The following is a 12062-nucleotide window of genomic DNA, read 5'->3' on the forward strand; positions in this document are numbered from 1 at the left end:
GACATGCTTTCAATATTTTGTGGCCATTGAGATTCCCCCTATTTCGAACTGCCTCTCATATCCAGTCCAATTTCTCTAACTGCTATGTGTCCCTCCTGCAAGTACCTAAAACTTGGTTTGTCTAAAATTAACTGAGTTTTCCTCCTACTCTTATGTCTTAGCCTGTGTTCCCCATGTTGTCAATGGCACCATCAGTGCTTTAATCACGTCACTCAGGTGCCTCTGATGTCATCTGTGCCTGCAGTACTCCATTACTCTCCATATCCCGTTAGTGTTGCTAATTCTTCTGTATGACCTCTACAGTCTTGGTGCTGCAATTAAAGGCAGATATTTGGAAGGCAGACTTACCAAGTTTAAGTTTCAGCTCTACCACTATTGACCATTATGACCTTGGTCAAGATACTTAACTTCTCTGGGCATCAATTTGTTTCATCAATAATACAGGAATAATGATAATGCCAACTTTATGGGGTTTAAATTTTACCCATGGCTATCAAAATCCACAAAGCTTTACTAGAGCTTCCCAACTGCCATAATCAACTCTCAAAACACATCCACTATGAAAGTCACCACTTAACTACTTGTTATATGTCTTATCTCCCCTACTAAACTGTAAGCTCCTTGAGGGATGTACTCATCTTTGTCCCCTTAAAAACTAGCACAGTACCTTACCAAAACAGTTACTGAGTAAATACTCTCAATTTTTTAACTAGTCATTTTTTATTTCTATACTAATTTATATATTATGTAAAAGTTTGGGACACTCAAGCCATCACTCCAGATTCCATGCAGCTCATCACGTGGTACCGCATATGGATACAGTAAGAGTTTGGAAATCAATGTAGACTATAGGCAGGAGAGATTTCATGGAATAGGTGAGTTTGAAGAGTGGGATAGAATTTCCATAGGCAAACAGAAGAGTATTTCAGAAGGATGAAGGCAGGATAAGTACTTAACTCAATCAAATAGACATTTAATCATGCATCTACTATTTGCCATCTTAATGCCAGGTGCTGAGGATTCAACAATTGGCCTTTGAACTTCTCAGAGAGGGGAAAAAAACATGTACACACTATGTAATGAGTACAATAATTCAAAGATATAAAAGACAAAATAGCAAACCAGAGAGAGACATGATTAATTCACATGCCTACTGGTTGCCAGGAAGCCAGAGGCAGAAAATGAACTTGGAATAAGTGAAATACTAAAAAGAGATTGGTCTAAATATAGGGACTTTCTGCAGGGATATCACTTAAGAAGCTGTAACGGTAATTCAGATCTGAGATATGGAGGGCATAGAGCTTTGTGGTATGAAAGAAAAGATTAACAATTTATTTAACAGGGCTAGAGGAGATTCCTAGAAACCATGACAGTTCTTTGGGAACTTTTTCTTAATGGGTTAACATAGCAGCAGGTATGTTGCAGTCTATTTCAGGTGTCCCTCTAACATAGCCAGGTCTTAGGTTTTTTGAAATGGTAATAAACAAAATCGAAAAATCTCTGGCCAGGCTCACCAAGAAGAAAAGAGAGAGGACCCAAATAAACAAAGTAAGAAATAAAAGAGGAGAAATAACAACCGATACCACAGAAAAACAAAAAACTGTAAGAGAATACTATGAACAATTATATGCCAACAAATCAACCTAGAAGAAATGGACAGGTTTCTAGAAACATAGAGCCCACCAAAACTGAATCAAGAAGAAATAAATAATTTGAACAGACCAATCACTAGAAGTGAAATAGAATCCATAATAATAATAATAATAAAATCCTCCTTAGAAACAAAAGTCCAGGACCAGAAGGCTTCACAGGGGAACTCTACCAAACACACCCAAGAAGAACTTACACAAATCCTCCAAAACTCTTCAAAAAGATTGAGGAGAAGGGAATACTCCCAAAGTCATTCTATGAAGCCACCATCACCCTGATACCAAAACCAGACAAAGACACTACCAAAAAAGAAAATTACAAGCCAATGTCTTTGATGAAGATAGATGTAAATATTCTCAACAAAATATTAGCAAACCAAATCAAATCCAATAACACATAAAAAAGATCATATACCATGATCAAGTTGGATTCATTCCAGGGTCACAAGGATTGTTCAATATACACAAATCAATCAATGTGATAACACCACATCGACAAAAGAAACAACAAAAACGATATGATCATTTCAATAGATGCAGAAAAAGCATCTGATAAAATTCAATATCCATTCATGATAAAAAAACTCTTACCAAAGTGGGGGTCGAGGGCACATATCTCAACATAATAAAAGCTATTTATGACAAATCCACATCCAACATAGTAGTCAATGGGGAAGAGTCAAAAGCCCTCCTGCTAAAATCTGAAACAAGACAATGATGCCCACTCCCACCACTTCTATTCAACATAGTATTGGAAGTCCTAGCCACAGCAATCAGACAAAAAAAAAAGAAGAAGAAAAAGAAAAACAAATAAAAGGTATCCAAATTGGAAGGGAAGAGGTAAAATTATTATATGCAGATCACATGATACTATATATAGAAATCCCTAAAGACTCCACATAAGAACTACTAGAACTGATCAACGAATTCAGCAAGGTAGCAGGAAACAAGACTAACATACAGAAATCTGTTGAATTTCTTTACACTAACAATGAAATATCAGAAAGGGAAACTAAAAAACAATCCTTTTTAAAATCACATCAAAAAAAAAAAACCAAAACTTAGGAATAAACCTGACCAAGGAGGTAAAAGACCTGTATGCTGAGAACCATAAAACATTGATAAAGGAAACTGAAGATGATTTAAAGAAATGGAAAGATAGCCCATGTTCTTGGATTAGAAGAATTAATATTGTTAAAATGGACATACTACCCAAAGCCATCTACAGATTTAATGTGATCCCTATCCAATTACTCATGACATTTTTCACAAAACTAGAACAATAATCCTGAAATTTACACGGAACCATAAAAGACCCAGAGTGGCCAAAGCAATCCTGAGGAATAAGAGCAAAGCTGGAGGCATAACCTTCCCAGATTTCAGACAATACTATAAAGCTACAGTAATCAAAACATTGTGGGTATTAGCACAAAAGCAAACATATGGATCAAAGCAACACAACAGAGAGCCAGAAATAAACCCACACACCTACGGTCAATTAATCTCTGACAAAGGAGGCAAGGATATACAACAGAGAAAAGACAGTCTCTTCAGGAAGTAGTGTTAGGAAAGCTGGACAGTCACATGTAAATCAATGAAATTAGAATACTCCCTCAAACTCTACACAAAAATAAACTCAAAATAGCTTAGAGAGTTACATATAAGACACGACACCATAAAACTCTTAGAAGAGAACACAGGCAAAACATTTTCTGACATATATTGTAACATTTTCTTAAGTCAGTCCCCCAAGGCAACAGAAATAAAAGCAAAAATAAACAAGTGGGAACTAATTAAACTTATAAGCTTTTGCACAGCAAAGGAAACTATAAACATATATATATATATATATCTCACATATCCATTGTGTGGATACTATTAAGCCATAAAAAAGAATGAAATAATGCCATCTGCAGCAACATGGATGGACCTATAGATTATTGTACTAAATGAAGTAAGTCAGACAGAGAAAGACAAGTATCATATGATATAACTTATTTGCAGAGGTTAAAATATGATATAAATGAACTTATTTCAAAACAGAAACAGACTCACAGACATAGAAAACAATCTTATGGTTACCAAAGGGAAAGGGGGTGAGGGAGGGAAATATTAGAAGTTTGGGATTAGCAGATACAAACTACTACATATAAAATAAGTAACAAGGTCCTAGTGTGTAATACAGGAACTACATTCAATATCTTGTATTAAATCACAATGGAAAATAATATGAAAAAGAATTTTCTGTATACCAGAAACTAACATGACCTTATAAATCAATTATACTTCAATAAAAAAATTAAAATGAAAAAACCATAAAACATCTAACTCTCTAGCTTCCCACATGCCAATGACAACTTGTTGGCCATTCCACTAATGCTGATCTATTATGAAGCTTTGTGTTCAACTATTTAAGTGTCTGTGTATATAAAATGTTTCCCTCTGATTTTCAAAGAATCAGTTTTTGTTTTTTAATCATATTATCCTCTTGTTTTTCACTTCATTGATTTCTAATCTAATTTTTATTTCCTTCCTTCTGCTAGCTTTAGGTTTATACTGAACTTTCCCTAGTTTTCTAAGGTAAAAGCTTAGGCCATTCATTTTAGATCTTTCTTCTTTTCTAACATATGCATTTAATGCTGTAAGCACTGCATTTCACTACATTCCACACATTTTGATAAGATGTATTTTCATTTGCACTTAGTTTTTCTTTTCTTTTTCTTTGTATTTCAGTTTTGGAAATTTCTATCTTCAAGCTTATTAATTCTTTACTCAGTTGTGTCCAGTCTACTGACACAAGCTCATCCGAAGACATTTTTCCTTTCTGTTACAATGTTTTTGATTTCTAGCATTCCCTTCTGATTCTTTGAGTTTCCATGTCTCTGTTTAAACTATCCACCTGTTCTTGCATGTTGTCCACTTTTTTTCCATTAGAACCCTTAATATACTAATGAAAGTTATTTTAAGTTCCTAGTCTGAAATCTCTCATACCTAAGTCTAGTTCTGGTGCTTGCTTTGTCTCTTTAGACTGTGATTTTTCTTGCTCTTCAGCATGCTTTGTAATTTTTTGTTAATAGACCCAAGATATATTGGGTATCAGGAACAGAAATAAACCAATCTTTAGTGTAAGGTTTTATGTTAACCTGGCTAGGACTGAAGTTGTGTTTAATGCTTGCTGTAGTTGTAGGTGTCAATTTCCTCCAGTGTCCTTGTTTTTGTCTACCTAATTGTCTGGGTTTCCCTAGCAATTTCCTCTTAAATAAAGTCACTGTGTTGAAGCTCTCTATTGTAACCCACTGTTAATACACTGGAGTCCTGCTGGTGTGTAAGTAGCAAGGTACTGGGGAAGGGAAGCAGTCTATAATCTTACACTTACATCTCTATTGTTTTATTGGGCCAGAATCCCTGGGCTGTGACCTTCAGAAGAATTTCTTAGCCTTCTTTCTCCCCTTATGTGAGTCAAGAAAGCTAGATAAGGCTGAAGTTGGGTAACTGCCCACCCTCCAGGTCGGATAAGGCTCTGGTAGCTTCCCTTGACAGCAGGCCTTTGTAAGGGAGAAAAGAACACTATGGGCATATTCCAAAATGGTTACTTTTCCCCTTCCCCTGCCCAGAGCACAAGGGGATTTTTTTCTCCCATATTCACCATGAGAACCTGGTAGGGGTTCTAGAATTCAAACTGACAAAAGTGTGGGGGTCCCTCTGACACAAGGTCCTCAAAAGTTTTAATTCTCAAGCTAATCCATACTCAACTTCTAGCAATTCATCAATTACAGTTTAAGTGTTCCTACCAGTTACTGACTCCAACAGCAGCTTCTCCCAGTAAGCTGGGATTCTCTGCATTTGCCTGTGTCTCCAGTTTTCTCTTTTTTGGGGGAGGGAGGGCAGGAGGTAGTGGGGGGGGTTGCCCTTCAATTCTCTGATGAATCTAAGACAAACTGCTGATTTTCTGTTTTAAGCTTTTCTTGTGAATGTGGGAGTGTTAACTTTCAAGCTCTTTACGTATAAGAGAAGACCTGTTTGATTTCAAGTAACCTAAATATAGGATGTTTGTCACCTAGTTCTCCCCTGTGCATCAGAGCCCTTAGTGCAGTAGATTTCTTACAGGCAGTTAATTCACACTCTCACTAAGTAATTTTTTTACCTTTAGAAAATGAAATTGCTTAATGGTGACATAAAACAAGATGGCATTAAAAGAATATTGCTTTTAAGTTTTAAACTGCAACTATTTATTTTAATAGTAATTAGTTAATTTAGTGCCAGAGTTCTGATTAGATGTTACAGTTGATACTTCAGCATAAGCAGAGCCCAAAATATCAACTGATATGAAGCTGCCAAATAAAATTATTTAGGAAGAGCAACCATCAAGAAGTTCTGAACTTGAAAATAAAAAATAAGACAATGTTAAAGTCCTAACTGAAAGACAAGAGACGTGGCTTGGAAAAAACAAGCATAACATAATTGTTTAAAATTTCATTCGACAAATATTTATGAAATGATAACTATATTGCAGATACCATTCTAAATACTCACAGAAGGATATAAAGATGTATAAAATGTAAAAGAGCCAACAGTCTAGAGGGGGAGATAAATTCATAAACTACAGCATCACAATTAAACATTACAGTGATGGTGTAGAGCACAGAATATTTCTTTGCTCATGTGTAGTATGTGTATATGGATGGAATCAGGGCTGGGCAGAAAGTTTCATGGAGATGGTGGTTTTTAAACTGCACCTTGCATCACACCTAGGCCTCTTTCTCTTCCAAGTCACTCCTCATTATAGGAGAAAGAGTGAAATAGATTTTTAAAAAACAGATTCAAGCATGCTCAGTTCAGTGCCATCCTCCTCATTCTAGATACGTCTACCTGTAGAAAAGACACATTCTGATCTGCTCTCCACTTCTGTGAGGAAAGGCTTGGCAGCCCCCGTGACAGAAGCCTGTAGTTATCTAGCCACGCAAGGGGTGGGGTAGATGATTATAATTTAAGGTGAAATATTAGCAAGTCTATATGCCCACAGGATCTAAAGCCCACTGTCTCTAATCATTTTGATCAGAAATAAAGGTGATAGTTGATTCCTGGGTACTTCCTTCCCATCTCTCCTCCCTCTGCCCTTTTGGTTTTGAACTTGGGCAGGGAAAAGGAATTACTTATTAGGCAACTCCAATCCAAACAAATCCCATGTGTCAAGCCACTTTAAAAATGTATAACATGTGCATATTTCACTGGAGCTAAAGTACAGCGATCACATGAAAGAATGACAAGAGGTGATGGTGGATTACAGTCAGATGACACTGTATTTTTTCTTGTAGTCAATGGGGAACAACTGATGGTTTCTAAGAAAGAAAGTAACAAAAAGGCCTAGGTTTCAGAATAATTCCTACTGCAAGTGACCTGCAAATAACAAGATAATGCTGGGACAATAATTAGAAAGTTACTGGAAAAGTCAATGGGATTGATATGGTATTGGCTACATAAATTATGACATTGCCAAACCATGAAATATAATGCAGCAGTTAAAAAGAATGAGATTCATCTTTCTATACTGACAAAGAAAGGTCTAAGACACAGGGTTATGTCAAAAAAATCAAGTTGCAAAACCAAGTATGCAATATGTTACCATTTATATTAAGTGCCCACATTATAATATACACTAGAAATATGTATATGCAAATGCATTGAAAAAGGACAGAACAGCCCAACTAGTAACAGCACCATGTCTCTAGACGTGACAGTCAAAGACATCTTTTATGTTATTTGTAATTTCCTTTACAAAAAATGTATTTGTGTGTAACTTTTATAATTAAAGACTAATTTTAAGAATCAAGGAGAGAAATTATGAGGGCCTTGCCTCATGCACTGATAGTGAAAAAATGGACAGCAGTTGCAGATGACAGGATGACAAACCTGGTAGGATCCACTTCAAAGCTAACATGTTGCCAATCAGAAGATGTGATCACAATTCGTAATAAAGGATCCAGGAGTTTTTGTAGGTAGGTAGCACCATATACCTACAGAAATACACAAGTAGGAATTTATTATGCCTGCCCCAAATATCCTGCACTAAAGAAGATATTTTATTGTACATTCTGTACACAGTCACTGTTTGGCATACCTCCATGCACAAAAAATGATAAATGATACAAACCTTGAAACAGAAGGTCATTATTTTACTGGCTAAGCTGTTGCCTCGGAAAAGAGTCTGCATAGAGTCTGCCAATTCTACTTCCTTAGAAAACATGTTCCAGAGCAGTTGGTAGAGTAAATGCCGAGAGTCAAACAGAGTCACTAGAACTCGAGCTAGTTCATCCTGAGAACAAAACAAGATTGTTAGTGTGAACATCCCCATTTTTCCTTAAGCTGGAAACTGAAAGGCAAATCCAAAGGCAAATCTGCAGAATCAAGGTATGTGGTAACTGATTAAGTTTACCCCTGGGATTTATCTGTATACACTTGTCTACGATAGATGACTATTTCTGTGTATCTATAGTAGCTACTAATTCTGAGGATTAAATGAAAAAAAGTAACAGAGGCCAAGGTGTTACCAGAAGACAGAAAAAAAAATTGAGGATTCAGCTCAAATTATGTGACAAAATGAAAGAAAGAAGAAATAGAAGATGATGGCAAAGAATTTGATACGCACAAATAATTTTCTTAGAAATTCAGTGAGATGGAATAAGACTCTGGTGACCATAACAGCTCTACTCTCTTCTCATAAGGTCAGGGAAACTTGGCAAACACTGAACATGGGCTAGGCAAGAAACAGCAAAAATGGAAAAACTACAGGATTTGCAGGAAGTCAGGAAAAAAGACCCGAGTTGTGCATTTACAACCAAGGGATCAGCAAGATGAACGTACAAAGTGGGGGTGGGTGGCTAATTACCATCTAGTACCTAAATGACAACCCTCATAATTCCCCACAAGAAAGTATTTTTTGGTACACTCAAGAAAAATGAATGTGAGAGTAAATCATTATTTAACCACACATGTTGGGAAGAGGTTTAGTGAGAACGGGGGTAGCCATAAAAAGATGCCCTGAACCTCAATCAGGGACAACAAAGTCAGGGTCAGGCCCACAGCTCCTCTAGTTCTTGCCTGGTTCCAGGATGATTATAATCTGTTACTTAAGTAAAGGAAAAAATTTAACAATCCTAACCACAGATACTCTAGAAACCAAAGATCCAAAATTCTGCTGCATTCCTTATAGTTATATATAATACATAATTGACTAGATATAAAAAGTCTATCCTCTATTTTAAAACCAAGTATAATTACAAGAGATAATTCAGATACAAAATAAAACTATTTTTAGACTGCTGTGCTAAATGTTTTTTTCCACTCTAATCCCTTCCCTGCAAAATTCAGAAAACTTAAAGCACCAGAATTTTAAACTTATAAAATAGAACTAAAATGTTTTAAAGTTATCTTGTATTTTGTTCTCCTTCAGATGTAGCTCTAATGGATGTAGCCTAATGTAAAACTCTTTCTCAAAGAAAGTCATTTAATATGAAACTCATAAGAAATGATTTACTGAAAGAAAAAAATGATGGAAGTTTCTTGAACTAAATTGATTCTTTATTAAAAAATACTGATAATTTTTAGTGCTGACTAATTACAGGCAGGTGCTAAAAGGTAATTCACAATATCCATTTTCAAAACATAGGAAGATTTATGAACCAACGTTAAGCTTTAACAATAATTTCCTTTTTCTAATTCCTTTGCTACAAGCAAGATTCCATCTTCATTAATTAAGCAGTTGTTTCCTGAGTCCTTGTTATATGCCAGGCTCCACTCCAGGACCTGGAACCACAGCAGTAAACAAGACAAACACAGCCTCTGCTCTCACGCAGCTCACAATGTGGTGGAAGGAGAACAGCAATTAAATGAACATGACAATTTCACACAGTAGATAAATGCTACAAAAATACAATAAGGAATGTGACAGAATGACCTGGGGGCACGGTTTTGACTGTGTGGACAGAGAAGATCTCACTAAGAAAGTGACTTCTGACCTGAAACTTGAATAACAAGAGATCAGGGAAGAAGCATTCCAGGCAGCAGCAGCAGCAAAAAGCGTAGAAATAAGCCTAACGTGTTTGATGGCTAGTGTGGTTTAAGTTTGGTGAACAAGAAAGAAAATGGCATAAGATGATGTCAGAGATAAGGCAGGGCCCAGGGTGGGTAAAGCCATGTAGACCAGGATAGAGAGCTTGAGTCTCACTTTAAGTATGAGGAATAAGAGCCACAGCTTTTAAGCAGAAGCATATCTACAGGAAACAACTAGATTACCTTATCAGATACAATTTACTAAACTGAAATCACTTTGGGTACAGTATAAAATCAACAGCTTTTATTTTATTTTAAAACATGGAAAAGGACAGCCCTTGTCAAATGTTCAGCATATGTTGTCAAGAATGATATGGTCTTAGGAAATTTTTTTATTAAGGGATGCCAAAAAGCCATTATTATGTCTTCGGTATTTAAAATAAGCAGTGTTATAATTTCAAGTTCAAATAGGAGTAAGTAAAATTTTTGTAATTGTACAATTCACTACAGGAAAAAAAGAGTTGTGAACTACAGGTAGTGAACAGGCACAAGCCCTGAATTCTAGTTTTATCATTACTAACAACTAATTATGAGATTTAACCCTAATTATCTCACTTAAAATATGAAGACATCAGACCAGATCAGTGGTTTTAATTTTCTTTTGATGAGTGTTCAAGTGGAATTTTTCAGTGGGGCAGGTAAGGAGTTTGACTTTTAAATATGAGAAATAAGATCCTCATACTTAAGAAATCTGGTGAGGGCTAGAAGCGCCAATCACTTTCCATAGCTGAAAACCACTCATATTATCTGAAGTTCCTTCCAGCTATAAAAGTTTTAACAATTAATTCAATAAACATTCAATGAACGAATGAATTTTGAAGCATCTGCTATGTGCCAGGCACTGTTCTTCTCTTACTCAATGAACTTACCCACTGAGAACAAGGGACCACATTGGCTAGAGCCATAGCTATAGGGAGCTCTCCCTGATCACCCATCATCGTGACCAACTCCACCAGTCTCTCAAAACGATCTGCCAACACCGTCTCTGCAAGTGTGTCAAATTCTGTGCCTTGTTGGAGGATTTTTGTCAGAACTTCCATAAACGTAGCTCTTGTCTGCAGATCTTTGTGATAACCTAAACCTGATACGGACAGATAGATGCAAATTTACTAACACAATCTTGAAGTAATTTCACTTGTCTTACATGCCAATTCTCCAGGTTCTAAATTTCTTCTATATGAAGCTTTCATTTTATCTCACCTATGGAGTGCATGAGGCCACTGTCCACGTTAGCATTGAGCAAGTTTGACATTGCCAGGACTGTACAGTGCCTCAGTGATGCCAGCCTCCGAGACATGCCACGTTTCCTGCCACCTGTTTGTGCGTTTTCATCTTCAACTTCACTACAGTCATTCAAAAGGTTCATAAACAATGTGAAATACCTGAAAAATAAAAAGACTAACCCTTATCCAGTAAAAGCTACACCAACCAAAAAGCTAATAAGACATTCTGAAATCATCACATACGCATCACATGAGTGGCCCTGGGTATCTGCTTCTCTCCAGTCTTTGGGTAATCAGCCAGTGTGGCTCATTGTGAGGTGTCCTATGTTGAGTATGATTTTATCCTGACAAAGCCCAGTACATACTTCATAACATAAGAACAAATAGATGCAATGATTTCCTGGTAAATGCATCACTTTTAATGTTTAGAATATAAAATTAGTGGTCCAAATAGTTTAGACAATGCAATTTTAAGTGACCTAATGAGGTGATCTGGGTTAACTGCCAATAAAAATTCACTGATCAAATGATTTTCTTTAAAAACTACAAAACACAGTTGTTTTCCTGTACCAACCTTACCATAGGGAACACTGCTTCATGCATGTGCTATATTTTGTGAGGCAGCAGCTGATGGCCACAGTAGCAACAAAGCAGTGAGGTCCATTTTCTAAATATTATCATTTGCCACTTGAGTTACACTTTGTTTTGTTGTATGTGAGGCTTTGGTTTTTGCTTTCTTTTTGGTGACTGAAACTTACTTAAGAAATAACTGTGATTTGGCTTCCATCAATTCCACACCATCTCCTTCCTCAGGCTGCAGTGGAAGACCAGCCAGGAGTGAAACTACTGCTTCCATGCTTGCCTGGTCCAAATCTCTGAAGAAAATAAAATATAAAGTCCACAAGTCTTTCAAGTTCTTCAATTCCACCTTCCCCTCAAATAAACTTCTTCCTAACAGACACAAAGTTTAAGAACCACCTATTTCATTAAACAAAGTACTATGACAATCTAAATAATTTGTGTTAATATGCAGAGCCCAGAATGCAAAGACATTTCAAGTTGGGGAGAGGGAAATAATAAC

At 36.3% G+C, this 12062-nt stretch overlaps 1 protein-coding gene across 10 annotated transcripts in view; it reads right to left on the reverse strand.

Annotated features, from left to right (window-relative positions):
* NF1 (neurofibromin 1) overlaps window positions 1–12062 on the reverse strand; it is a 225348-nt gene that overhangs the window by 102477 nt on the left and 110809 nt on the right. For all 10 annotated transcript variants that reach the window (XR_012499533.1, XM_074343088.1, XM_074343083.1 and 7 more), the window contains 5 exons: window positions 11740–11856; window positions 10959–11140; window positions 10628–10839; window positions 7801–7962; window positions 7560–7663 (listed from right to left, as the gene is read on the reverse strand). Coding sequence is in view for 9 of the 10 variants with exons in the window: in XM_074343088.1 (XP_074199189.1) it covers window positions 7560–7663; window positions 7801–7962; window positions 10628–10839; window positions 10959–11140; window positions 11740–11856 (777 nt within the window). In the remaining variant the exon portion in view is untranslated. The remainder of the gene's footprint in view (window positions 1–7559; window positions 7664–7800; window positions 7963–10627; window positions 10840–10958; window positions 11141–11739; window positions 11857–12062) is intronic.

This window comes from Camelus bactrianus, chromosome 16 (genome assembly GCF_048773025.1).
Source record: "Camelus bactrianus isolate YW-2024 breed Bactrian camel chromosome 16, ASM4877302v1, whole genome shotgun sequence".
Taxonomy (NCBI): domain Eukaryota; kingdom Metazoa; phylum Chordata; class Mammalia; order Artiodactyla; family Camelidae; genus Camelus; species Camelus bactrianus.